This window comes from Orcinus orca, chromosome 7 (genome assembly GCF_937001465.1).
Source record: "Orcinus orca chromosome 7, mOrcOrc1.1, whole genome shotgun sequence".
Taxonomy (NCBI): domain Eukaryota; kingdom Metazoa; phylum Chordata; class Mammalia; order Artiodactyla; family Delphinidae; genus Orcinus; species Orcinus orca.
Window position 1 is genome coordinate 68,807,303 of NC_064565.1, and position 25,304 is coordinate 68,832,606.

The window sequence follows — 25,304 nt, forward strand, 5'->3', positions numbered from 1 at the left end:
CTATCAACGAAAGATCAGGACAGTTCCCCGCCGCAGTCCCTCCCGGCGCCCAGGTTTGTGGCCGGCCTTTGGGCTACTCCGGGCAGGCCGAGGAGCCTCTGCGTTCATAGTGGGGCGCGCGCGGGTCGGATTGGGGCCACGCCGCTAACATCTAGGCCTCAATCACGGATAAAAGGCGAAGCCCCGGACCCCTTCCGGCTCCACTCTTGCAGTCCCGGGAGCCCAGAGTCATCCCGTGCTCCGGGACTAGGAGGCCCCGGCCTGGACGCGCGTTCTGCGCAGCCAAGGTCCCCTAGCGCCCCCTACAGTCTCACGCGCGGGGAGACGGCATCGGGTCCTGCGCCTCCGCACTGCGCCCGGGACCCCACCCAGCGGCCCGCGCCCCGGGACCACGTGAGCACCGCACCTCCAGACTGCAGAAACGGGGCGTGGGGGCCGGCGAGCGCGCAACATCCCCGGCCACCTCTGATCGCTCCGCCCGCCGCTGCCTGACTTCCCCTCCCTCCCTCTGTCCCTCCCCCCCACCCCCGTTCCTCCCGCCCGCCCGCCTGCCGGCGCCGGACACGCTGATCCTCTTCTCTTGGGGCGCTCTTCCCCTTGGCCGACCGTCTCATCCCGCGCAACTTTGGGACGGACAGTGGCCGTTTGGTGTTGAATGTTCCCCTCGGAGAGCGCATGGCTGCGGAAGCGAGGTGCGGGCCGGGCCCGCGAGGGGCCGCCGTATGGGAGGCGGTGATGCTACTGCTGTGCTTGGGAGTCCCGACCGGGCGCCCCTACAACGTGGACACCGAGAGCGCAATGGTTTACAAGGGCCCCGCCGACACCCTGTTCGGCTACTCGGTGGTGCTGCACAGCCACGGGGCGAACCGATGGTGAGTGGGGTCGGAGGCGGCGCCCTCGGTATCTCAGATCGGCGAGGGAAAGGCGCCTCAGGGATTCCCTGCCCGGTTCAAACTTTCCTCCCTCCGCGGGAGGCAGGAGGGGAACCCTGCGACGGCCAGCTCGCTAGAGAAGTGCTCGGGAAACTAACTTATCTTGGGGTGGCAGCACCCGGGGTGCGTTCTGGCGCCAGGCCCTGGAGTTTGGGGTGGCGGGTTGGGTGCGCGGAGTGGTGGGCGGAGGAGTCCGTGAAGACCCGGAGTTCAGTGGGCAGCAGGGCTCACGTCTGCGCGCACGTGCCCATTGCTCACTTTAGGCTCGTAGTCGGGGCGCCCACGGCCAGCTGGCTCGCCAACACTTCAGTGGTCAATCCTGGGGCGATTTACAGATGCAGGATTGGAAAGAACCCAGAGCGGACGTGCGAACAGCTCCAGCTGGGTGAGTTGGACCTGGGGCCGGGAGCTAGTGACCCACTCCCCCCAACACACACACACACACACACACACACACACACACACACACACACTTGTGAGCCCCACGGTAGCAGAAGTCCTGGAAAAAACTCGTGTTGCCTATTACTTTTAGTTTAAAGCGAATGACGTTCACTTAACTCTACGCCATCTTCCCTTCTAAACATAAAAGTGGTCTCCTTTCTGTCAATATTGTTCTCCCTTTTGCTTATGACAATGATTGCAGTACTCTGACCAAACTATGTGGAGAAAAATTTCTTATAAAACCTTCTCCTCACCTCTCCCCTCCCCACCCACCCCTCCCCCACCCAGCAAAGTGTAAAACACATCTTAAAGTCTCTCAGCACATTAAGGACAGGATCCAGCTGAGCCAAGACTTGAGAATTTTATTTCTATCTTTGACCTATCAGCCTTGTTAAAGAACAGGCTAACTGTTCAGGAATAGCAGTTGGAAGTGATCCCATACCCTGTCATTTAGCCCAAGGGCTTTCTGAAAAAGAAAATGATACAGTTTTACTTAGATATGAAATGTAAAAAAGAGCACAAGAAAGAATTGGCATCTCCACTGTTAATATAATTAAAATGAAGTTTAACATATAATTATTAATTTTTCTTTCCAAAAACTCTGATGTTAAATGGATACCTCTATTTGAAATCATTTCTTAGTGTCTCTTCTTAGATTTGTGACAGCTTGAAAAATGCGTTCTGATGGGGGAGAGGAGAAAGTTCATGTTTCAAAGCCAAAAACAAATTTGCTTTGCATAGACACATGGGGGAAGAAAGGGGAACTAATATCAATGCAGACCCTATCTTGCTTCAAACATTGTTAGGAACTGCTATATATGTTTCTTGTTTTCCACAAAACACCACTGGGTCATGGTTGGCATTGTTCTTACTTTACACATGAGAACTCTGTGACTCAGAGAGTTGCAAGGACTTTTTCTAAAGTTATTCAGCTAGTGAATGGAAGATGGGACCTCAAGTCAAAGTCAGGTCTGCCTGGGTCCAATGTCCAAGCCCTTTTCTTTCATGTATGCATCTTCAGTGAAAATAAAATTCAATGACGAGTCTGATATGTTGCCTGCTGAGCTGATGAGTCATCTGTGAATGGTGAATAAAAGGTCATATTTGGTACCTTTTTCCTATTTATCTTTGCTATCAATGGACTTTTGGGATAAGTTAGTTACTGAATCTTTACCACTCCCCTCCCCCCATTTTTGGTAGTAATCTTTGCTTTTTCTCAAACTGGGAAGCGGCTGCCCTTCATTGAGAATGAAGTCAAATAGAGTATGCACATAATGGAAGTTTATTTTTGACTCAGCATCCGTAAGAGTCTAGGAGTTGTCTGCAGTGTGTAGAATAGGCCCCAGCCTCTCATTAAGCATCTTCCATCCCCAAAGGCAGACTAGGAAAGCATAACATATTCACAGACCTATCCATTTGGAATAATTCTGCAAAGTATAATTTTCATTGCATGAGAGACTTGTAGGATGAATCAGGGAGTGGAGCAGACAGCCTTGATCTGCCAGAGGATCTTGACAAGGTCTCAGGAGGGAATGTTTTATTTTTGTTGTCCTGTCATAGTTTCCTGATTCATGACATTATAACTACTGGTATTGAGCTCCTACTTCCTGTCTGGAAGGGCACTGAATCTATTTCTAGATGTCGGTATTTAACTGGAAATATTCTGTCATAATATTATATAATATTTAAAATTTAAGATGATAATACGTGTCAAAATTGAAGGAAAACGTATATTGATTGGGCACGTGGAGCATAGGGGTTGACTACAGAAATATCCACAGAAAAATGTGCACATGATAGATGTTCAACACACATGAATTAAGTGAAGATGTACTGGATGGATAAATGAATAAAAGCAAAGTGAAAGTTTGTCATCGACCTGATTGGTGAATAAGAGAATTAGTTAGAAATGAGAAGCCAAAGGGATATTTTTAACTTTCAAATTTTTGATCAATAAAAAGGTTTCTACTGTGAGATGAAAGGCAAAAAGGAAGACAAGATTTCTAGTCAGTCAACTGGTTGAAACACTAATAGCTGTAGTAATAGCTATGAACATTTGCAAAAGAGTTGACTGAAATTACTTCTCATATAACATTTCAAACGATATATCTTCTCTTCCTTATATGAAGAAATTGTGTGTTTCAATTCAGCACAGACTCAGAAGTAACTTGAAACTGTAAAATAAGGGATTGAGGATAATGTCTAGAAAGGAAACACTGAAAACAATACATCGGTAACTAAAGACATTAAAAAATTCTCAGGTTTGTGGACTATGTAGTATTCTTTATGAAGAATTTTCAAGGAAAAAATACATACACAATCGTCTATATAAGATGGCTTCAGTTGTTCTGTCTCAAATATGGGTGACTATAAAATAGGCAAAATGTTTAGCTCGGTACCTGACATACAACTGACATTCAAAAAATATTAGTTTATTTTTTATCTCTATTTTCTACTTAAATCTGTATCTGCATGTTATCTGTTATAGGCAGGTTGAGGTTATAAATATGGGTAGTTAATAGATGAAACCAAAAGTTAAATGTGTAAATGAAAAGGTAGCAGTTGAAACACAATGAAAAATATTTTTTGTTGGCCCAAGCAAAAAATCTTTATTTTTTTTTTTTAAACATCTTTATTGGAGTATAATTGCTTTATTGGGATAAGTTAGTTACTGAATCTTTACCACTCCCCTCCCCCCATTTTTGGTAGTAATCTTTGCTTTTTCTCAAACTGGGAAGCGGCTGCCCTTCATTGAGAATGATGTCAAATAGAGTATGCACATAATGGAAGTTTATTTTTGACTCAGCATCCGTAAGAGTCTATTGTAAAGTCTGTCGTAAAGCTGGCTGGCTTTCTTTTCTGATTGCTGTGGCTAAAACTTCCAAAACTATGTTGAGTAAGAGTGGTGAGAGTGGGCAACCTTGTCTTGTTCCTGATCTTAGTGGAAATGCTTTCAGTTTTTCACCATTGAGGATGATGTGCCTGTGGGTTTGTCATATATGGCCTTTATTATGTTGAGGAAAGTTCTCTCTATGCCTACATTCTGCAGGGTTTTTATCATAAATGGGTGTTGAATTTTGTCAAAAGCTTTCTCTGCATCTATTGAGATGATCATATGGTTTCTCTCCTTCAATTTGTTAATATGGTGTATCACATTGATTGATTTGCGTATATTGAAGAATCCTTGCATTCCTGGAATAAACCCCACTTGATCCTGGTGTATGATCCTTTTAATGTGCTATTGGAATCTGTTTGCTAGTATTTTGTTGAGGATTTTTGCATCTATGTTCATCAGTGATATTGGCCTGTAGTTTTCTTTCTTTGTGACATCTTTGTCTGGTTTTAGTATCAGGGTGATGGTGGCCTCGTAGAATGAGTTTGAGAGTGTGCCTCCCTCTGCTGTATTTTGGAAGAGTTTGAGAAGGATAGGTGTTAGCTCTTCTCTAAATGTTTGATAGAATTCGCCTGTGAAGCCATCTGGTCCTGGGCTTTTGTTTGTTGGAAGATTTTAAATCACAGTCTCAATTTCAGTGCTTGTGATTGGTCTGTTCATATTTTTTATTTCTTCCTGATTCAGTCTTGGCAGGTTGTGCATTTCTAAGAATTTGTCCATTTCTTCCAGGTTGTCCATTTTATTGGCATAGAGTTGCTTGTAGTAATCTCTCATGATCTTTTGTATTTCTGCAGTGTCAGTTGCTACTTCTCCTTTTTCATTTCTAATTCAATTGATTTGAGTCTTCTCCCTTTTTTTCTTGATGAGTCTGGCTAATGGTTTATCAATATTTTCTTCTCAAGGAACCAGCTTTTAGTTTTATTGATCTTTGCTATCGTTTCCTTCATTTCTTTTTCATTTATTTCTGATCTGATCTTTATGATTTCTTTCCTTCTGCTAACTTTGGGTTTTTTTGGTTATTCTTTCTCTAATTGCTTTAAGTGCAAGGTTAGGTTGTTTATTTGAGATGTTTCTTGTTTCTTAAGGTAGGATTGTATTGCTATAAACTTCCCTCTTAGAACTGCTTTTGCTGTATCCCATAGGATTTGGGTCATCGTGTTTTCATTGTCATTTGTTTCTAGGTATTTTTTTGATTTCCTCTTTGATTTCTTCAGTGATCACTTCGTTATTAAGTAGTATATTGTTTAGCCTCCATGTGTTTGTATTTTTTACAGATCTTTTCCTGTAATTGACATCTAGTCTCATAGCATTGTGGTTGGAAAAGATACTTGATACAATTTGAATTTTCTTAAATTTACCAAGGCTTGATTTGTGACCCAAGATATGATCTATCCTGGAGAATGTTCCATGAGCACTTGAGAAAAATGTGTATTCTGTTGTTTTTGGATGGAATGTCCTATAAATATCAATTAAGTCCATCTTGTTTAATGTATCATTTAAAGCTTGTGTTTCCTTATTTATTCTCATTTTGGATGATCTGTCCATTGGTGAAAGTGGGGTGTTTAAGTCCCCTGCTATGAATATGTTACTGTCGATTTCCCCTTTTATGGCTGTTAGTATTTGCGTTATGTATTGAAGTGCTCCTATGTTGGGTGCATAAATATTTACAATTGTTATATCTTCTTCTTGGATCGATCCCTTGATCATTATGTAGTTTCTTTCTTTGTCTCTTGTAATAGTCTTTATTTTAAAGTCTATTTTGTCTGATATGAGAATTGCTACTCCAGGTTTCTTTTGGTTTCCATTTGCATGGAGTATCTGCATGGAGTATCTTTTTCTATCCCCTCACTTTCAGTCTGTATGTGTCTCTAGGTCTAAAGTGGGTCTCTTGTAGACAGCATATATATGGGTCTTGTTTTTGTATCCATTCAGCCAGTCTGTGTCTTTTGCTGGAAGCATTTAATCCATTTACATTTAAGGTAGTTATCAATATGTATGTTCCAATTTCCATTTTCTTAATTGTTTTGGGTTTGTTATTGTAGGTCTTTACCTTCTCTTGTGTTTCTTGCCTAGAGAAGATCCTTTAGCATTTGTTGTAAAGCTGGCTTGGTGGTGCTGAACTCTCTCAGCTTTTGCTTGTATGTAAAGGTTTTAATTTCTCCATCAAATCTGAATGAGATCCTTGCTGTGTAGAGTAATCTTCGTTGTAGGTTTTTCTCCTTCATCACTTTAAAGATGTCCTGCCAGTCCCTTCTGGCTTGCAGAGTTTCTGCTGAAAGATCAGGTGTTAACCTTATGGGGATTCCCTTGTGTGTTGTTTGTTGTTTTTCCCTTGCTGCTTTTAATATGTTTTCTTTGTATTCAATTTTTGACAGTTTGATTAATATGTGTCTTGGCGTGTTTCTTTTTGGATTTATCCTGCATGGGACTCTCTGTGTTTCCTGGACTTGATTAACTCTTTCCTTTCCCATATTAGGGAAGTTTTCAACTATAATCTCTTCAAATATTTTCTCAGTCCCTTTCTTTTTCTCTTCTTCTGCTGGGACCCCTATAATTCGAATGTTGGTGCATTTAATGTTGTCCCAGAGGTCTCTGAGACTGTCCTCAGTTCTTTTCGTTCTTTTTTCTTTATTCTGCTCTGCAGTAGTTATTTCCACTATTTTATCTTCCAGGTCACTTATCTGTTCTTCTGCCTCAGTTATTCTGCTATTGATCCCATCTAGAGTATTTTTAATTTCATTTATTGTGTTGTTCATCGTTGTTTGTTTCTTCTTTAGTTCTTCTAGGTCCTTGTTAAATGTTTCTTGCATTTTGTCCATTCTGTTTCCAAGATTTTGGATCATGTTTACTATCATTATTCTGAATTCTTTTTCCGGTAGACTGCCTATTTCCTCTTCAATTGTTAGGTGTGGTGGGTTTTTATCTTGCTCCTTCATCTGCTGTTTTTCTGTCTTCTCATTTTGCTTATCTTACTGTGTTTGGGGTCTCCTTTTTGCAGACTGCAGGTTCGTAGTTCCTGTTGTTTTTGGTGTCTGTCCCCAGTGGCTAAGGTTGGTTCAGTGGGTTGTGTAGGCTTCCTGGTGGAGGGGACTAGTGCCTGTGTTCTGGTGGGTGAGGCTGGATCTTGTCTTTCTGGTGGGCAGGTCCACGTCTGGTGGTGTGTTTTGGGGTGTCTGTGACCTTATTATGATTTTAGGCAGCCTCTCTGCTAATGGGTGGGGTTGTGTTCCTGTGTTGCTAGTTGTTTGGCATAGGGTGTCCAGCACTGTATCTTGCTGGTCGTTGAGTGAAGCTGGGTGTTGGTGTTGAGATGGAGATCTCAGGGAGATTTTCGCCGTTTGATATTACGTGGAGCTGGGAGGTCTCTTGTGGACCAGTGTCCTGAAGTTGGCTCTCCCACGTCAGAGGCACAGCACTGACTCCTGGCTGCAGCACCAAGAGCCTTTCATCCACACAGCTGCTAGTGTTGGAGGGTATTCTGCAGAAGCGGGGGGTGGCTGTGTCTCACCCTCTGAAGAAGGGGTCTCTGTTCTCCTTCATGTGAAATCTGGCAGTGTTTCCGTGACCAATTTTGTCTCAATTTGGAAAACAGTTCTAGAGGTTAGAAGTCCAAAATCAAGGTTTCAGCAGAGTTGGTTTCTTCTGAGGTCTCCCTCCTTGACTTGTAGATAAATGGCTGTCTTTTCCCTGTGTCTTCACATAGACTTCCATCTGTTTCCAAAAAATCTTATAATAACTAAAGATTCAGCTACGACTGCCATGTCATAAAATGTTTTCTTTCATTCATGGCCTAATTTGCTATCAAAGAGATGAAGTTGAAAGAGCTCTTAAACTGGTGCCAATCTCCTATACAATTCAAAGTGCTATCTACATGGACTAGTCTTTAGGTCTCAGAATTTCAGATCAAAGTTTGATTCAGATAGACTCCTTCCCTCAGAAGAGGAATCAATACCCTTCCCCCCTACCTCCTAACCCCTCTTCCCTGCAGTGGCTAATGTTGTCCCATAGTATGGTATATTCACTGTAGTCATAATCAGAAGTGAGCAGCAAATGCCTGTTTATCTAGAATGTTCAGGGTATGAGATGTTGAGAATCAGATACCCCTTTTAGTGAAGTGAATTGACCGTAGAAGAGGTGCATTTCTTCCTGTGTGCAAACAGGCTTCTTCCACCTTCCTGCCCACCTAAGAAGGGTCTCTCCCATCACTTCCTTGGTACTGCTCTCTGTGAACCAGAGGAAGGTAGTCTCCCCATCAGGGGGGTCTGAATCCAAACTTGTTCATGAAGACTCCGTGTCTGAGGAGGCCATAGTGATTTCCACAGGTTCAGTTGCTTTTCCACTCAGGTGCTTTGCATCCTTGCTAAGTTTTTTAAAAGGAAACTTTGATCACAGGTGGTTGCTAAATTAAGGCATCACAAATAATGACTTCATTAATGTATTTATCCATGGATTTCCAGTATTTGAACAATTAGAACATAATAAAATACATAAATGGCTATAAAATTATACTAAAAAGATTACCTTTATTTGGTCATTCAAAAGGCCTACTAGATCTTTCATTATTTTGAAGTTGCCACTAGTAGCATTATACATGTGTGTTTGGGCATGCACACGTGCGCACGCACACACACGTGCGGGCGCACACACACACACGTCTGGGTAATAGAGGCTAAAATTATACAATTACACTGTACAGTACAGTAGCCACTAACCACATGTGGCTATTGAGCACATGAAATGTGGCTAGTTTGTAGTGAGAAGTACTATAGGGCAAATTACGTTCTGGATTTTGAAGACTTAGTACCAAAAAAAAAATACATACACACACATACATATACATAAAATCTCTTAATTTTTTAGATATGGATCACATGTTGAAATAAATATTTTGAAACTAATATTGATTACATTTTTAAATGAAAACATTTTGGATATATTAGGTTAAAGAAAATATATTATTAACATCAATTTTACCTATTCCTTTTTAATGTGACTACTGTAAAATTATTTCATATGTGACTTGTATTAGGTTTCTGTCGGACAGCGCTGTTCTAGAGAAACATAACTTCCCTATGTAAAATAACACTAACTTTTTAGCACGTGCTTTCCCAGTGTCTATGCATAAAATGATTGGAATTTTCACTTTTCTAGACCAATGTTGTATAGTTACTCGACCTTTAAGCTCTCTCCTTGTACCTCTTTTTCTTACTAGAAAGAACAGTGGTTTATTAAGTTAGTCATCATTATTCCCCTTCAGATTTCTTCCTGGAAATTATATTGCCTTAGCCAGCCTTCTGGTTTATATTACATAACCTACTTGGAGGAGGTTAAGTTAATTAGCATTTGTGTCATTAAACTAATGATTACCTCACTCACTTCTGCCTGATTTGTAGGAATTATTAGCTTAACAATAAAAGGCAAACCTCTCACTGTTGAAACTTCAAATATGTCCTTGATAACTTTCCTTTTCTTTCTCATTTGTGATACTCTTTAAATTGTGGCTTATGAAGATGATGTTGATACAGACTGGTCATTTTGAAAAATCACCCCTGAACAGAGGTTGTTATGCTAATTATGCACAAAATTAAGACAGAGAGCTTCATGAATAAACCATCATATTACAAGAATTGTTTCCTTATTTCCAGCAATTTCCCAAACTCCATCTCTAAAAGAATGGTTTCCACCTAATTTAAGAGATGAGATTTTCTAAAATGTATTTTATTTTTTGCCTAAAGTTTACTTTGACCACTGGGTGATATTTCTAATGACTAAAACATCTCTCCCTTTGGCAGTAGTTCTTGGGCCAGATATGGTAATCCATTGTGCTTGTAGGTCATTTATTGAGGGATGTCAAAGGGCGAGAACCTGGGCATACAAAGAAACATGGCCCTTGCCCCAAGGGGTTTACAGTCTATAGGTTAGGTTATTATAAGAAAGTATGGTGAGAAGATCTAATCTGTTTAGGAGATTGAGGTGATGTCTTCCTAAGGAATTGATGTTCTAGTGGAAAACTGAAAACAACAACAACAACAACAAAAAATCAAGAGTTAGCCAGAGGAAGAGGTTATGGGAAAGGGTGCCAGACAGAGCAAACAGTATATGAAGACCCTGAGGTCTCTGAGAGGGCAGCATCTCTGGACTGAAAGAAAAATGCATACAGTTGAACTGTGGAGTGTGAGGTGGTGATAGGTTGGAGAAGTAAGCAGGGATTATTTGTGTTACAACGTGGTAAGTTCTCTGGAAACTGAAGAAGCCCTGGCTGTCAGCATGCTCATGTGTGGTTTCACACTCTTCCTCGGTGTGTGCACAGTGCAGTGGAGGCTGGTGCCGGGTGTTGGGCTGGGGGTAGCAGATGCTCAGCTGGAGGTGTTGGCTTCAGGTGGGCGTTGTGGTGCCGAGCAACAGAAGGCACACCCTGACGCAGGCCCACAAAAACTTACAGGGGCCCCAGCTGTCCCTGTGCTCCCTCATGGCTGCACACTTTCCCCTGGGCGTGTGCACTGCAGTGAAGCTTGGTGGTGGGCAGAGGGCTGGTGGCATGCAGATACACAGCTGTAGGGCCGAACCCGGAGGCCGGGCGCAATGGTGGGGTCAGCCACAAGGGTCTAGGCTGGTGTCTTGCACTTGGGCTTTGGTGGGTACAGGGAGGGGCTCAAGTGGCTGGCTTCTTATACTAGGGTAGGCACAGAGGCCTGGGATGACCGGTGGTGTGGTTTCTGGGCTTTTCAGTGAGAAAAAAAGGGAGTGGGGAGGAACCCAGGCATCAGTTAACACTAATACCTGTGGGGCAAAAGCTGGCAAGATCTGCAGGGGGTCCACAGTGGCTGTACTGGCCTTTGGCTTAGTGCTGAAATCTGCTATTTTCCTGCAGAGCAGGTCTCCGTGAACTGGACTTTGTAATTATTAAACGAGAGAGATGAAAAAGAAGGTTTCAAAATGTTACCCAAGGTTCTGACTTGGGCTGTTGGCTAGATGATGGTGCTATGTCCTGTGAGATGTAAAAGTAAATATCTGGAAATCAGTTGGTTGTATGGGTCTGGAGGACAGGAGTGGTCTATAGGGCAGTTCAGAGTTGAAGGTAATTGGCATAGAGATGGTAATCAAAACCATGGAGATTAATGAGTTTAACCTGGGAACTCTGTAGGCTGAATAGATCATCAGGCCCAGAAGAGATCCCAGAGGCTTCCTACAACTTGAGAGGCGGCTAGAACAGTGTTGCTCAACTCTGGCCGCAACCTAGGTTCTCCTGCAGAGGTTTAAGAATACCAGTGCTGGTGGCCTCCTCCTAAACTAATAAAATCTCTGGGGGTGGGTCTGGGGTAGGATGTTGTGATTTATAATAAGAATATATGGATATATTTGGTCTTCACCCTCATTTCTGGCACAGAGATCCTAAAACCCTTGGAGTTTTCTAGAGTGATAAATATATCTTTTGTTACGTCAGTGAGATGACTTTAGGACCTAAGGATGTGGCTGGTTGCCAGTGGAACCAACCATATGATTAGATAGTTGGAACTTTCATTTCTATCCCCCTGACCTCCAGCAAGAGAAGAGGGGCTGGAGGTTGAACCAGTTGCCAATGGTCAGTGGTTTAATCAATCATGCCTATGTAATGAAACCTCCATAAAACCCCAAAAGGACAGGGTCGGTGAACACGTGGAGATTTAGGACTAGTGGTGCATTCAGGGAGGACCTGGAAGCGCTCCCTGCAAGTTCCTCATGCCTTGCCCTATGTGTCTCTTCCATCCGGCTGTTCCTGAGTTACTTCCTTTTATAATAAACTGGTAATCTAGTAAGTAAAATGCTTCTTTGAGTTCTGTGAGCCACTCTAGCAAATTATTCAAACCAAAGGAAACTTCAATAGCTGGTGGACTTGAGATTGGTATCTGAAGTTTGTGCGTGTGGGGGGAGCAGGGGTATGGGAGGAAAGCAGTCTTTTTAAATTTTTCATCTATTTTAATCAGCTATTAAACAGATACACCCGGTGTATTTTTACCTTTCAGGTTTCTTTTAAAAGTTCTGTTACCCATTAAGGAAGTTTTGTGTTAATTTATTAAAGTTCCTAAATTTCCTAATACTATAGAAGATAGTCACAAATTACTAAATGATAGTAAGCTATTTTTTGGTGTTGCTCAGTAATGCACTGTATTTATTTTTCTCTTTGTACCTTTTGACTCCCTTCACCATTTTTCCCTCCCCACCCCCGCCTCTAGCAACTACATATCTGTTCTCTCTCTCTCTATGAGCTTGTTTTTTTTTTCTTTTTTTTAGATTCCACATATAAGAGAGAACATACAGTATTTGTCTTTCTCTATCTGACTTATTTCACTTAGCATAATGTCATCGGGGTTCAGTCATGTTGTTGCAAATGACAAGATTACATTCTTTTTTTGGCTGAATAATATCCCATTGCATATATGTACCACAATTTCTTCATCTACTCATCCTTCAGTGGGCATTTAGGTTGTTTCCCATCTTGGCTATTATAAATAATACTGCAATAAATATGGGGGGTACATAATATTTTTTTGAGTTAGTATTTTCATTTTCTTCTGATAAATACCCAGAAGTGGAATTGTTGGATCATATGGTAGTTCTATCTTTTATTTTTTGAGGAACCTCCATACTGTTTCCATAGTGACTGTACCAATTTACATTCCCACCAACAATGCATATCCTTTTTCTCCACATCCTCACTAACGTTTGTTATCTCTTGTCTTTTTGATAATAGCCATTCTGATAGGTGTGAGGTAATAGCTCATTGTGGTTTTGATTTGCATTTCCCTGATGATTAGTGATGTCGAGCATGTTTTTATGTACCTCTGGTCCATCTGTATGTCTTCTTTGGAAAAATGTCTATTCAGGTCTTCCACTCAGATTGTTTGCTTGTTTTGCTATTGAGTTATATGAATTCTTGATATATTTTGGATATTAGCCCCTTATCAGATATATAATTTGCAAATATTTTTTCTCATTCAGTATGTTGCCTTTTCTGTACAGAAGTTTTTTAGTATAATGTAGTCCCACTTATTTATTTTTGCTTTTGTTGCTTTTGCTTTTGGTGTCAGATTTAAAAAATCATCACTAAGACCTATGTCAAGGAGCATGTAGGACTGAACCCTTAACCTGTGGGATCTGACATTATTTACAGGTTAGATAGTGTTACAATGGAGTTGAATTGCAGGACACCCACCTGGTATCAGAGAATTGCTTGTTGATGGTGTGGAAAAACTTCACACACACACACGTTGGAATTGGGTGCAGAACCCTTAGTAGTGCATCAGGAGTTTCCAAAGGTCCCCAGATGATTCCAATATTCATCCATGGTTGAAAACCATTGGAGAAGAAAAAAGAGCCTGAAAAATAGATTGAGAAGGAAAAGCCAAAGAGGTAGCTAGGAAATCAGGTCAGTGTGGCACTATGGAAGTAGAGGAATGAGAGATTCTATAAAGAGGTGAGTGGTTGGCAGTATCAAAAGTTGCCAAGAGGTCAAGCTAGGTAAGAACTTAGGAGGTTTCGTTGTATTTAGAGAAAATTGGTTCATTAGTAACCTTGGTAAGACCAGTTTTAGTGGTGATACCAGACTTCAGAGGGTTGAGAAGTGAGGAGTGCGAAAATATTGGTGGCAGATGTCAACTCTTGTAACTGGGTTCTTCCTTTATTTATTAAATAAATTTTATCAATTACTTATGCTGGTACTGGGAATAGAAAGCTGGCTAAGACGGCTAAAGCCCTGAAAGAACTCAGTGACAGGAGAAACAGGGAAACAGATAATTACTTACAAGAAAACGTAACATGCATAATGATAGAGACACACAGTGGGGAGAAGAAAGTGTTTGGATGATGAGAGAAGTTTTCCTGGAAGAGTGATTGAGCCAGTTCTGACCAGTTTTGATGAGCATGTAGTAAAATCTCAGTGAATGTGAAATGGATGGGTGCATTTCTCAGATATGGGTGGGATCCTCTGGGGCTTGCTGTATATTTCAATATTGTTCCAAGAGGTCTAGGCCAGCCTTGGGTTCCAGACTCTGCCTACTCTACCAGGCAATCTAAAGAATACACACTCCTGAGATAGGAATCTTGGAACTGACTGTCTTTCAAACAAGGGGATTTTAATTTTAGGAAGAGCTGGAGATATCAAATTAAATATGGAAGTGGACTTGCAAGTGACAGAACTGGGCTCAGTAATGCAGTGTGTTGGTTCTGATGCTCTCAGTTTATCCCCAAGAATCTTTTTTTAATGATTTGAAATCTTTTTCGTATAATTTATATGAAATACTGTAATTCTCAATGAATATGTTCAGAAGTAGTGAGAGTATAGATTTAGTTATCAAATCTCTTTTGCAGGAAATATTTTGTGAAGTGGATTAGACATGTCCTTTTAAAATGATACCCTTTGTAGAAGTCTCTTGTCAATATCTACCCTCTGTAAAATCTTTCTAGGTCTACCTCGCCCCAGTGCTATTCTCTGTTTTCTTGTGACCATTTTCTAGTATTTATTAGAATATCATTATTTTGTCTGCAAATCATTGTCTCTGCAACGTATTATCCCACAGTTTAAACTTTGAATGAAAAGATGTCCTCTGTTATTGGTAACCCCTCATCTCAGTCTGATCCTACGTTGATTGGTACAGAATGATGCCATGGACTCTCTGACTGATTTTTACTTTTCTCACTTTTTTTGGCGGTACGCGGGCTTCTCACTGTTGTGGCCTCTCCCATTGCGGAGCACAGGCTCCGGATGCGCAGGCTCAGCGGCCATGGGCCTAGCCACTCCGTGGCATGTGGGATCTTCCCGGACCAGGGCACGAACCCGTGTCCCCTGCATCGGCAGGCGGACACTCAACCGCTGCGCCACCAGGGAAGCCCTCACATATTTTTAAACCTTGTTATTAGCCTGACCTCCTCCTCCATCCTACCCTGTGAATTCCAAAACCAGGCTCAGAACTTCAGTATTGACCACTGAGCATTAAATGAGGGCAGGTTTCCCTGGAGTTTTTTTTCTGTTTACATTTTTGCATTATTCTTGTTTCAAAGACACTCAAAATGGTATCTATATATTAGTGATACTTTTTCAAATGAATGCTTAAGTCTAAGAGATTAGTTGAAAACCATGGAAGTACAGAATTTTCTTTCCTTATTTTCTCATGTTGGAAGTTAATGTTATATAATAAGTCATTATAGAAATAGAATTAGAATAAGATTATTAATAATGTTGATACTTGGATTCATTTCCTGATTAACAGTGAAAAGTACTAATAGCAAATCATTGTAAAGTGGTGTACGGTGGTGGATGACAGTATGGGTTTGAATCCTTCCTTCCCCCTTTACAAGTACTGTGACTTTGGGCAAGATGCTTAGTCTCCCTTTGTTTCAGCTTCTCCATCTGTGAAATTGGGATAATGATAATAATACCTGCCTCATAGGGATATAACGAAAATTAAATGACTTAATATACATGTTTACATGTATTAAAAGTGTGCCTGCCACATACAAAGCATATAATGTGTTATTTATTATATAAATAATTCTATAATTATTGTAAGAAAACATTCTTTCTTTAAATTATGCACAGCACATATAACCGTTGCTGTACATTTTCCTGCTGTACTTAGTAAAAATACTTGTATAGGTTTTCTGTAGGAATTTAAAGAAGTTTGGCCCTAAGGCGCCTGGAGGAAACCCCGATCTTAGGTTCAAGCTCACCAGCAGGATGGTTTTCTAGGGTTCTGAAGCCTACTGATGTCTCAGGATCAACTCAGATTCATAAAATTGCAACCATCAAGCTTGCCTCTACTGCCAGAACTTGTTCACCTCTGTGTGGAACTCTCTTCCTAAATACAACACAGTAAAATAAATACAGTTATTAAATAAAAAATGTAATTAAAATAAAATGAAATAGAGGACTTAAATAGCTGGCTTTTTCAGGCCTGTGATTATAGGAGTTGTTTCTCACATAAATTGAGCGTGATTATCAGCCATTATCAGATTTTTATTAGGACGTCGTAGAATATGACACTTAAACGTATTTTTCCAGAAAAAAAATACTTCGAGAATGGTTCCTAATTTTGATGTTTAATTTGATATTTTGACTCTCGTTTGCCCCTAGATGACTTGGAGGAAATGGTCTTGGAAGTTCAGTACTTTCATGTCCCATATCTCCTGTAAAACTTGCGTATTTCACTTTTCATTACTCCCAGTTATTGTTATTGATGTTAAATTCATGAACATCACTGTTACCTTTCAGAAACATCTCCACCACATTTTATTAGATGTGTGGGAAAAGTACACAGTTTAATATAATAAAAATAATATAATGAATTTAATAGTAATTAGTGTCTGATAAGAAACAAAAACAAGCGGCCATTTGGCTTAAAGAGCTGAAGGAAGGCTGCTGATCCAACCTCACAACATTGTGAGCTCCCTCTGCTGGTGTGTCCACATCAACGCAATGTGGGTACCCTGGGGAGCAGAAGCATTTACCATTTAATGAACACCTACTAGGTGCCAGGCAGTCTTGTATGCACAGACACAAATTTTCTGTAATTTTTATAACCCTCCAGTGGTAGGCCTTGTAATCTGGTCATCTTTGAATTGGTTCGTTTGCTTTTAATCCCATATGTTTTTTCTATATTCTGAATCTTGGTAAATGAAGGAATTGTATGATTATTTTCACTCGGTAATTATCGCTTCTACAAATAAAGATATCTTGCATGAATGAACAAAGAATCTTTATAGAATCTTTATAGAACATAGAATAGAACAAGGGTCATTTATTTTTCAGGATTATTTAAGAAAAATTTCTCGTGGAAGAGTTTGAAAATACAGGACTCATCTTTCAATGGAATAGAGCTTCACGTTAAAAAAAGAAAAAGTAATTGGTGGAAGTAAGGTCTTTCACTATTTTTCTGAAACTTGAAAATTATGTCACATCTTTTGAAAGATCAGATAAATGCATGTGTTCTCTTAGTAGCCAGAAGGCCAGTCTGAGAGCCCCAATCAAATGTCTGAACTGATGAAGCCACAGCCCAGTGACACAAGCAGATAAACCAAACTTGTCATTGCATCCAGAAGTCCCAGGCTCCCCTACCCACAAAGTGTGTCACTCAGGCTGTCAAAAGGTTACAGAAAGAAGACCTTTGAGTCTGGTCTTTCCCCTTGGTCCTTCCTCAGTGTAAATGCCAAAATATTGAGAACTGATCTCAGTTGAGGAAAAGGTCAGGGTAAGATAGGGACCAAGTAAGTAACATTTTTTGTGAACACTAGAAAGTTGACTGTATAGTCTGTGGGCAGACTTGTGATATTTTACACATTTTCATCTGAAAAAAAAGGTTTAGAAAGTAAAATTTATCCAGATAATTCATGTCTGAAATATGTGTACAGTTCTATTGTATATACTCCAGATTAGTGGAAAGTAACTACTTTTAGATCTTCAATTTCTAAAAGCTTTTGATTTCCTTTTTTTAAAAATTCTTTTCCATTATGGTTTATTACAAGATATTGAATATAATTCCCTGTGCTATACAGTAGGACCTTGTTGTTTATTTTATATGTAGTAGTTTGTATCTGCTGATCCCAAACTCCTAATTTATCCCTCCCCGCCCTTTCCCCTTTGGTAACCATGAGTTTGTTTTCTGTGTCTGTGAGTCTGTTTCTGTTTGGTAAAAAGTTCATTTATATCATATTTTAGATTCCACATATAAGTGATATCATATGATATTTGTCTTTCTCTGTCTGGCTTACTTTACTTAGTGTATTAATCTCTAGGTCCATCCATATTGCTGCAAATGGCAGTATTTCATTCTAAAAGGTTTTGGTTTTTGATTCTAATCTTTTCTGTTTACCAGCCCCATGGATTTGGGCAAATCACTTTACTTCTTTAAGATTCTATTTCCTCACCTGTAAAATGGGATCGATAACACTGTCCTCTGTTGCTACTCTGAGAAATAAAAGAGTTAATGTGTATGGTAAGGGCTCGCTGACATTGATATGCCACAAATATGTTAGGGAGGAGGATATATCCCATGACATATGTGCAGCTTAATCGTATCTTTAGCTTAATCCTTAAAATAATAATGTCAGCATCAGCTAATGTTTTCTTGCTTTCTCTGCCAGGCTCTAGCCCGAGCCCTTCACATATACCTCATTTAGTCCCAAAATCCTTGCAGAACCCCTCTGAGACAGGCACTTCCTGGAGGCCCAGCTAATTCTCAGTCCTACATCATCCTACTCACATATCGCACTTTGTAAAGATCTTCAAACCTGCAAACGCTGTTTTCCTTCAGACCATCTGTTACTGTCTTAAAACTTAAGGGACTAATATTTTGGAAGTAGGAGAGAATAGTAGAGAAGGAAGAAGACCTTTCCAAAGCTTAGATCCCTGAGAGTTTGGTGAAAATTTTGTAGTAGTATCCTCTACTAGAGGATTTTGTGGTGGTATAAGGGGTTTCAGAATTCCCTCCCTCAGCAAATATTTTGTTCCTGCCTACTGCATGTAAGGCCCTGTTCTGTGCTATGGGAATGCCACAGTCAACAAAATAGTCAGTCTGCCCCCATGGAGATGACAATCAAGAGCAAATATCTAGTCTTCCATAGTCTCTGTCACATTTTGGCACTTGGAAAAATGGCACTAGAACAGATGATGTGAATAAGAGCAAAAAAGACAAAGGGGGGGAGTGGTAAAGAATGTACCTAATTGGCTTTGTACTAACATCCTTTGTATCCATCTATCAAAATTACTGCTTATTCACATTTCTATACTCATGTATGCACTGAAACAAAATCAATAAGTGGAAATAAAAACTGAATAGTAAGCATACATTTTTATATTTTCTTTCCCAAATGAAAATCGAGAGAAAAAAAAGAAAGGGAAAGATGGGCTTAATTTTTAGAATAAGGGTTATGGTTTTTATGTGCTTTATATTTTTAACGTCTACTGGGAAAATGCGTTCAACTGCGCTAAGAATTAGTCATTCTAGTTATATAAAAGCATGGAAAATTATCACATGTTAATTTCTGCTGACCTCTTTTATGTTAAACCATGTAAAGTACTTTTTTCAATTATGAAGCTGATTTGATTTTCTGAGTTTAGATCAGTAATGTATGAGCTGAATTGAAAACCAGATTATAAATCATTTCAGCATGACATTTGGATAAAATATAATCTGCGTTTATTTATGGTGTTCTGTCAGGGAAATTCATGAGAATTAGCTTTCTCATGACAGTTCTAATGATCATCATTTCTGACCAAATCAGAAATACTGTATTTCCACATGAAGAAAATTGGCTTAATATTTGATATCCTATTCCAATATTTAGGTGAAACCAAGGAGGGCAAAAAGGTATTACTACTGTTTTCTAAATGGAGTAGTTCCTTTCACATATAACACAGGAAATGACATAACCATGTACATTGCAGAGCAGTTGCTCACAAGCCCAGCTGCACACTACTGTTACTGGGGAGCTGTTTGAAAAATTCTGATGTCTGGGTCTCAACCCAGGCACATCAAATCGGAGCCTCTGGGAGTGGGACCAGGTGTCAGTATTTGTTCCAAACGTTCCCCCCCACCACCACCATCACCCCAGGTGATCCTCATGTCCAGTCAGGGCTGAGAACCACGAGAAAAGGCGTGGCCTCCGGAGCAAGGAAGTTAAGGCAAAGCTCTGGAGGGGCCCTGAGCGTAAGTTGGTGATGTGAAGGGCTGACCTCTCTGCCAAGATTCTGCAGGCATTACAGAAGTAAAGGTGAAAAGTTGCTAGAAATGAAGACCCAGGTCAGTAGTGGGGATTTATAGGCTGTTCTTTGAACTGATATTGTCTTGTAACCAGTGCTGAAAGTACCTCAGGATTCTCTTTGCTGTTGGGTGCTACTCTGTGGCAGAAGCAGTATTAGGAAGTGGAAAGAAGAAACCTATATAAGCGTGAGTCTGTATGTCTGTCCACTTACTAGAGTTATCTAAGTGTGTGACTCTAAGTGTGAGAATCTGAGCAGTGATGACATTGTGATGTCACCTGGTGAGGCTAAAACTAAAACAGAAAGGATGCAATGGGGAATAATCTGTGGACACAGAAAACAGTTTTATAACACAAGAGTTTCTCCAGTTTTCATTTTAAAATCTACAAATAAGAGAGCTCAGCTAAGAAACAGATGACAATTCACAATTTTTGTGCATAAGAACTTTTGGGCCATTTTCTTCAGCAATTTACATGGTATTCTTTAGTTCTAAACTATTGTATGTTTACTACGTACATACTATTATATGTTTTTAAACATTGGGGTGGCATCTCTAGAACACTAAATTTGTTCCTAAATATTGGCCGTAATCTTAATGAAACTGTCCATTAAATATACCACATTTTAACAGAGATAATGTGTTATTTGTGAACTCTGTCCTCTCCTGTCCTTAATTTTCCTCCGGCACAATTGCTTAGTTAACTGAGTGTTGACTATAATTTGAGAAAGACTTTGGTATTTTCAGAGAAGATACTTTGTTTAAGTATCTATTGGGATAAATAATAACTTCAGCTTCAGGTAGACGAATCTACCATTTATCATCTATTTTTGACATTAGTAAAAAAAAAAAAAGCAACTGACAATTTTAGCAAAAAGTCTAACTGAAATTTGCATCACAATGAAAATTTAAATTTATTTGTCATTCTTTCACTTTCTTTCAATTACGTTGGCATTGTGTAGCCACGGTAACAACTTTCTATGTTAGACCTTACCCATTCAGTAGTACAACGTAATTGTCTTTCCCTCTCCCTTATTCCTTCCTTTCTTTATTAACTTGAATATAGAAACCTTATGCTTCCACCTGGACAATCCTTGATCAAGGTTTGGGCTGCAGCAATATCCCCTTCCCATTCCAAGTAGACATTGCTAATCAACCCCAGCATTCTTTTTCCAGACAGATCCTTAGTGGTATTTCTCTGTCTCATGCTCTTGGCGGGCACTACCAATAGGTGGGAGTTGACATTACTATTCTACAAGAAAATTGGCCAAAAAAGATGATCCGTATACCATCGTAACAATGTTCCAGATCATGAGAATCACCTGGGGTAATCAGGGCCTCACCTGGACCAACTAAATCAATCTCCAGAGACGGGGCTAGGAAACTTTCTTCAGTTTAGCTGTGTTGAAGGGTTGGTTTGTCCTGAACAACATTTTAAGAGAACGAACAAATGTTCCTAAAATGTATGCACAAATATCTTTCCACACTCCTTAAAATCTCTCTTACCCAGGAGACTTAACTGCAAATAATTTCACTTTCTAATACTAACCTCATCTATGAAAGTATTCTGAGTTTGCCCAGGAAGCATTATCTAGGGGTCAAGGTTATAAGTGCTTGATGATTTAGAGTGTGGTCCCTATCAATGTATGAAAACTTGGTACCAAAATTAAGTTAAAAAAAAAAAGTTCCATGCCCCTATCCAGTCAAATTGATGCAAATGTTTTTATCTGCCTTTGTAACGGAACTGTCATGTGGCAATTGAAGTGGGTGGAAATAGCAAAAGGAATCTTAATATACTGCATCTTATTCTCCCCCAAAATCACTTACTTGAAATCACATTTAATACAGGATCCCAGCTACAAAGCAAATAAGTCACTTTAACAAAAAGAAAAATTACTGGGCTGATCACTTTTTCTTGCACAGTTTAGAAGTATTGCCCGTGTGTAATATTTTATTTTTGGCTTTCTGGTTATTCATGCCTTTGTGAAAGTGCCTATTGACGTTGTTTCTTTACTAAAATAATCCAGCTTTTCAAAGTCTTTTTTTCTTTGTTGAGAATGTCACAGACCACTAAATGTAAACCATAGGGCAGTTTGTTTTAAATACTGGCATTATTAGTATGCTAATTATACACAGCTGCTTTCCACATGCTCCATCATCACCTCCAGCTTCAACAAATTGTGACTTAAATGCTGAGGACCATATTGTAGTCCTTCTATTCTTAATGTCTCAGAACAAGAAACGTTTAAAAAAAGTGCTCTGGAAATGTTGCCTACATTGCTAGATAAATGATCAAAACAAAGATGACATTCTTTGCCAAGTATTACACAATGCAGTTGGACTTGCACAGCCAATGTTTTAAACTGGTTTCCCCTCTCTTAGTCATGTTGGTTAGCTATCTCCTATATCAAGGCCATCTCTTCCTGGTGTTAGCAGTCAGAGGGCATTTCTACAAACAAAAATCACCTGTGAGAGAACAATTATGTTGGCACAGATTAACTGACGGTTACGCCAACAATGTGCACCAAATGTATGATGACAGGGAAGCAGGGAAAGGGGGCATTCCACAGAGGGCTGAAGGAAAAAACACTGGGGATAAGCTTGCGTGTTTGTTTGCTCTTGTAGAATAATATTGTTTTCACGATAACTGATGATAAAATTATTTTCAAATGCTGTAGGTAGCCCTAATGGAGAACCTTGTGGAAAGACTTGTTTGGAAGAAAGAGACAATCAATGGTTGGGGGTCACGCTTTCCAGACAGCCTGGAGAAAATGGCTCCATCGTGGTAGGTTATTGAAATTAGTCCACTGATCACATCGTGAAATCAGATACCCTGGGTGTGACTTTCACATCATATGGTCTACTTTTATGTTTTATTCAGACTTGTGGGCATAGATGGAAAAATATATTTTACATAAAGAATGAAAATAAGCTCCCCACGGGTGTTTGCTATGGAATGCCCTCTGATTTACGAACAGAGCTGAGTAAAAGAATAGCTCCATGCTATCAAGGTAAGGCATGGTTTTGATATTAACTGAATCAAGAGAAATAAGTGAATGCCTTTAAACATTTTTCTTCAATTTTCAATTTGGGATGTTTGGTTTGGGGTGGGAGGATCTTTGAAATAGCTCTGTTTCCTTTAACTACTCAGAGTATTATTTCCTTTTTTATCCACTTGCAGTTGTTTTAATTTTCAAAAATGTACTGTGTTTTTAGGACTAGGAATTCTACAATTTAATTTGAATAACTTTAGCATCTAGTTGAGCATTACCACTTTAGCATTAAATATATTTTCTATTCAGTATAAGTGAGTCTAATGCCCGGCAAGTGCAGGACACTTCAAATCATGAAATAGATTGAAAAATACGATCAGAAGCAAGAAAATTGTTTAAGTTTCTTGCTTTACCTTTAGCTTCCAACAAGATTTAGAAAGATCCAAAGTATAAATGTAAGCAGATCTTTCCCACTCACTGTCTTTTTTATTTCCCCAAATTTACTTGTTTTCCTCGACATTGCAAGGGATTGGTATCTTAAGTTTGAAAGGTCTTTCCCATAAAAATTTTAGGTCATGGTTAGTGCATGCAGAGCTAGGACATAAACTGAAATGAGCAAAGTTAGAGGTAAATGTCAACAGAGTATTGAAAAAATGATACCTGCAACAGAACTAAAATTCTGAAAATGTGTCTTTGGAAAGGATAAAATATATATGAATGCCAAGTTCCAGTTTTTCTAACCAAAATGATTATCCCAGTGTCCAAAGGAAATTTCTATTACTTGACAAAACTTGGAGCAAGTATGCAAATTGAGTTGGTTTTATTAATATTGGAGTCTTTCCTCCCTGGAATTTGATATAATAGAAAAGATTATATCGTCTGTATTCCTAATTTGCCTTTGAATGCCAAGAAGATAAAAGGTGAATTTTAACTTCTCAGTTGCAGTAAAACTTACTCTAGCTATTATCCTCTTTTTCATAATAGTTTATGCTTTACACTTTAAAACATTTCACAGTAGAGGCCTCTCTCCCTGGCTGTAGCGGCCTTCATGGTCATTTGGGGTCTTGCAATCTCTCCATAATGTAAACCTGACCAGCCTGAGTCATAATCTTCAGTTCAGATGAGGCCTTTTCCCTTGTGAACTTGGTTCCCTTTAAAATCAAGTGTGCAAATGTTCGACAGTAGGAATTAGCTGTATAGGCTGAAGGAAACCTGTCAAAGGACAGTCTAGTAGAGATGCAAGCTAAAGACACCCCTCAACTGCAGCACCCCTCCGCACCTAGCTGGCCCCATGTCTGGGGTTTTTAATTGCCCTAGAAACCACTTCTGACTATTCTACTGGTGTGAAGTGATGCATTTGACCACTTAATGTTCTGCAACTCTTGTCCTACTGCTGGCTGGTCCCTTCACAAAATGCTGGTGCCTCCCTGGGTGTAGATTTCAGTCCTGTACATTTTCTCATGTGCTCTCTGGGTGATTTTGTACATGGACATCCAGTGTCCATAGATGACAGGGTGCACCACCCCCAAATATATATATATATATATATACACACACACACACATATATGTATGTATAAATATATATGTAAATAAATATATGTATAAATATATACCTAGCCACATTCTATGAAAAAACAAAACATGATGGCAGAAACCTAAGACACCTAAAATTATGGTAATATTTTTTAAATAAAAAAATATATATAGGACCAGAGAAGATATAAAAAGGAATGAAAAAGCATGACAGGGAGTGGTCATTATAAATGACAGCAATTTATTTAACATTTCTGGTTAGCAAAGCCAAAATGAAGATGTGGTCCTGTATCTTCATAGAGTTTTACTTCTGTCAGTTCTTCAGGTAAAGCAAGTTTTGTGCCCCTAGTAAGTTTCACAAAGCAACCATTCATGGGGGCTTTGTAAGAAGAGACCCTCCATCTCCATGCAGATCTTGACTCTGTTATTTTCAGCCAGGCAAAAATCTAGGAAGCCTATTTTAAATGGAAACCTGAACTGGAAGCCACAAATCCTACCTCTGTCTTAGATACTCACCTGACAACTTTTTGAGTGTATGCCGCATGTTCTTCCCATGGAAAAGAGGCTGGGTAGATTTTTCTAGTGCTATTTCACAAGGATATTTTGAAGATCAACATGGAAGATATTTGTGACCTTAAATTTTACCACTTACTATTTTTTTTAAAATAATACTGTAAAAGAGCTCTTAAAAGGTATACTTATAAGGATTTATAAATAAAATTATGCAGATTTTGTCTGTTTTAAAATGAAATCGTGAATTGTTTTTCTACTTTATTTTA

General features: G+C 39.5%; 1 protein-coding gene across 1 annotated transcript in view; it reads left to right on the forward strand.

Annotated features, from left to right (window-relative positions):
* Nucleotides 1–234: 234 nt before the first annotated feature.
* ITGA4 (integrin subunit alpha 4) overlaps nt 235–25,304 on the forward strand; it is an 83,248-nt gene continuing 58,178 nt past the window's right edge. The window contains exons 1-4 of the mRNA XM_033423680.2: nt 235–872; nt 1,196–1,317; nt 22,676–22,782; nt 22,879–23,008. Coding sequence (XP_033279571.1) covers nt 676–872; nt 1,196–1,317; nt 22,676–22,782; nt 22,879–23,008 — 556 coding nt within the window. The 5' untranslated portion in view covers nt 235–675. The remainder of the gene's footprint in view (nt 873–1,195; nt 1,318–22,675; nt 22,783–22,878; nt 23,009–25,304) is intronic.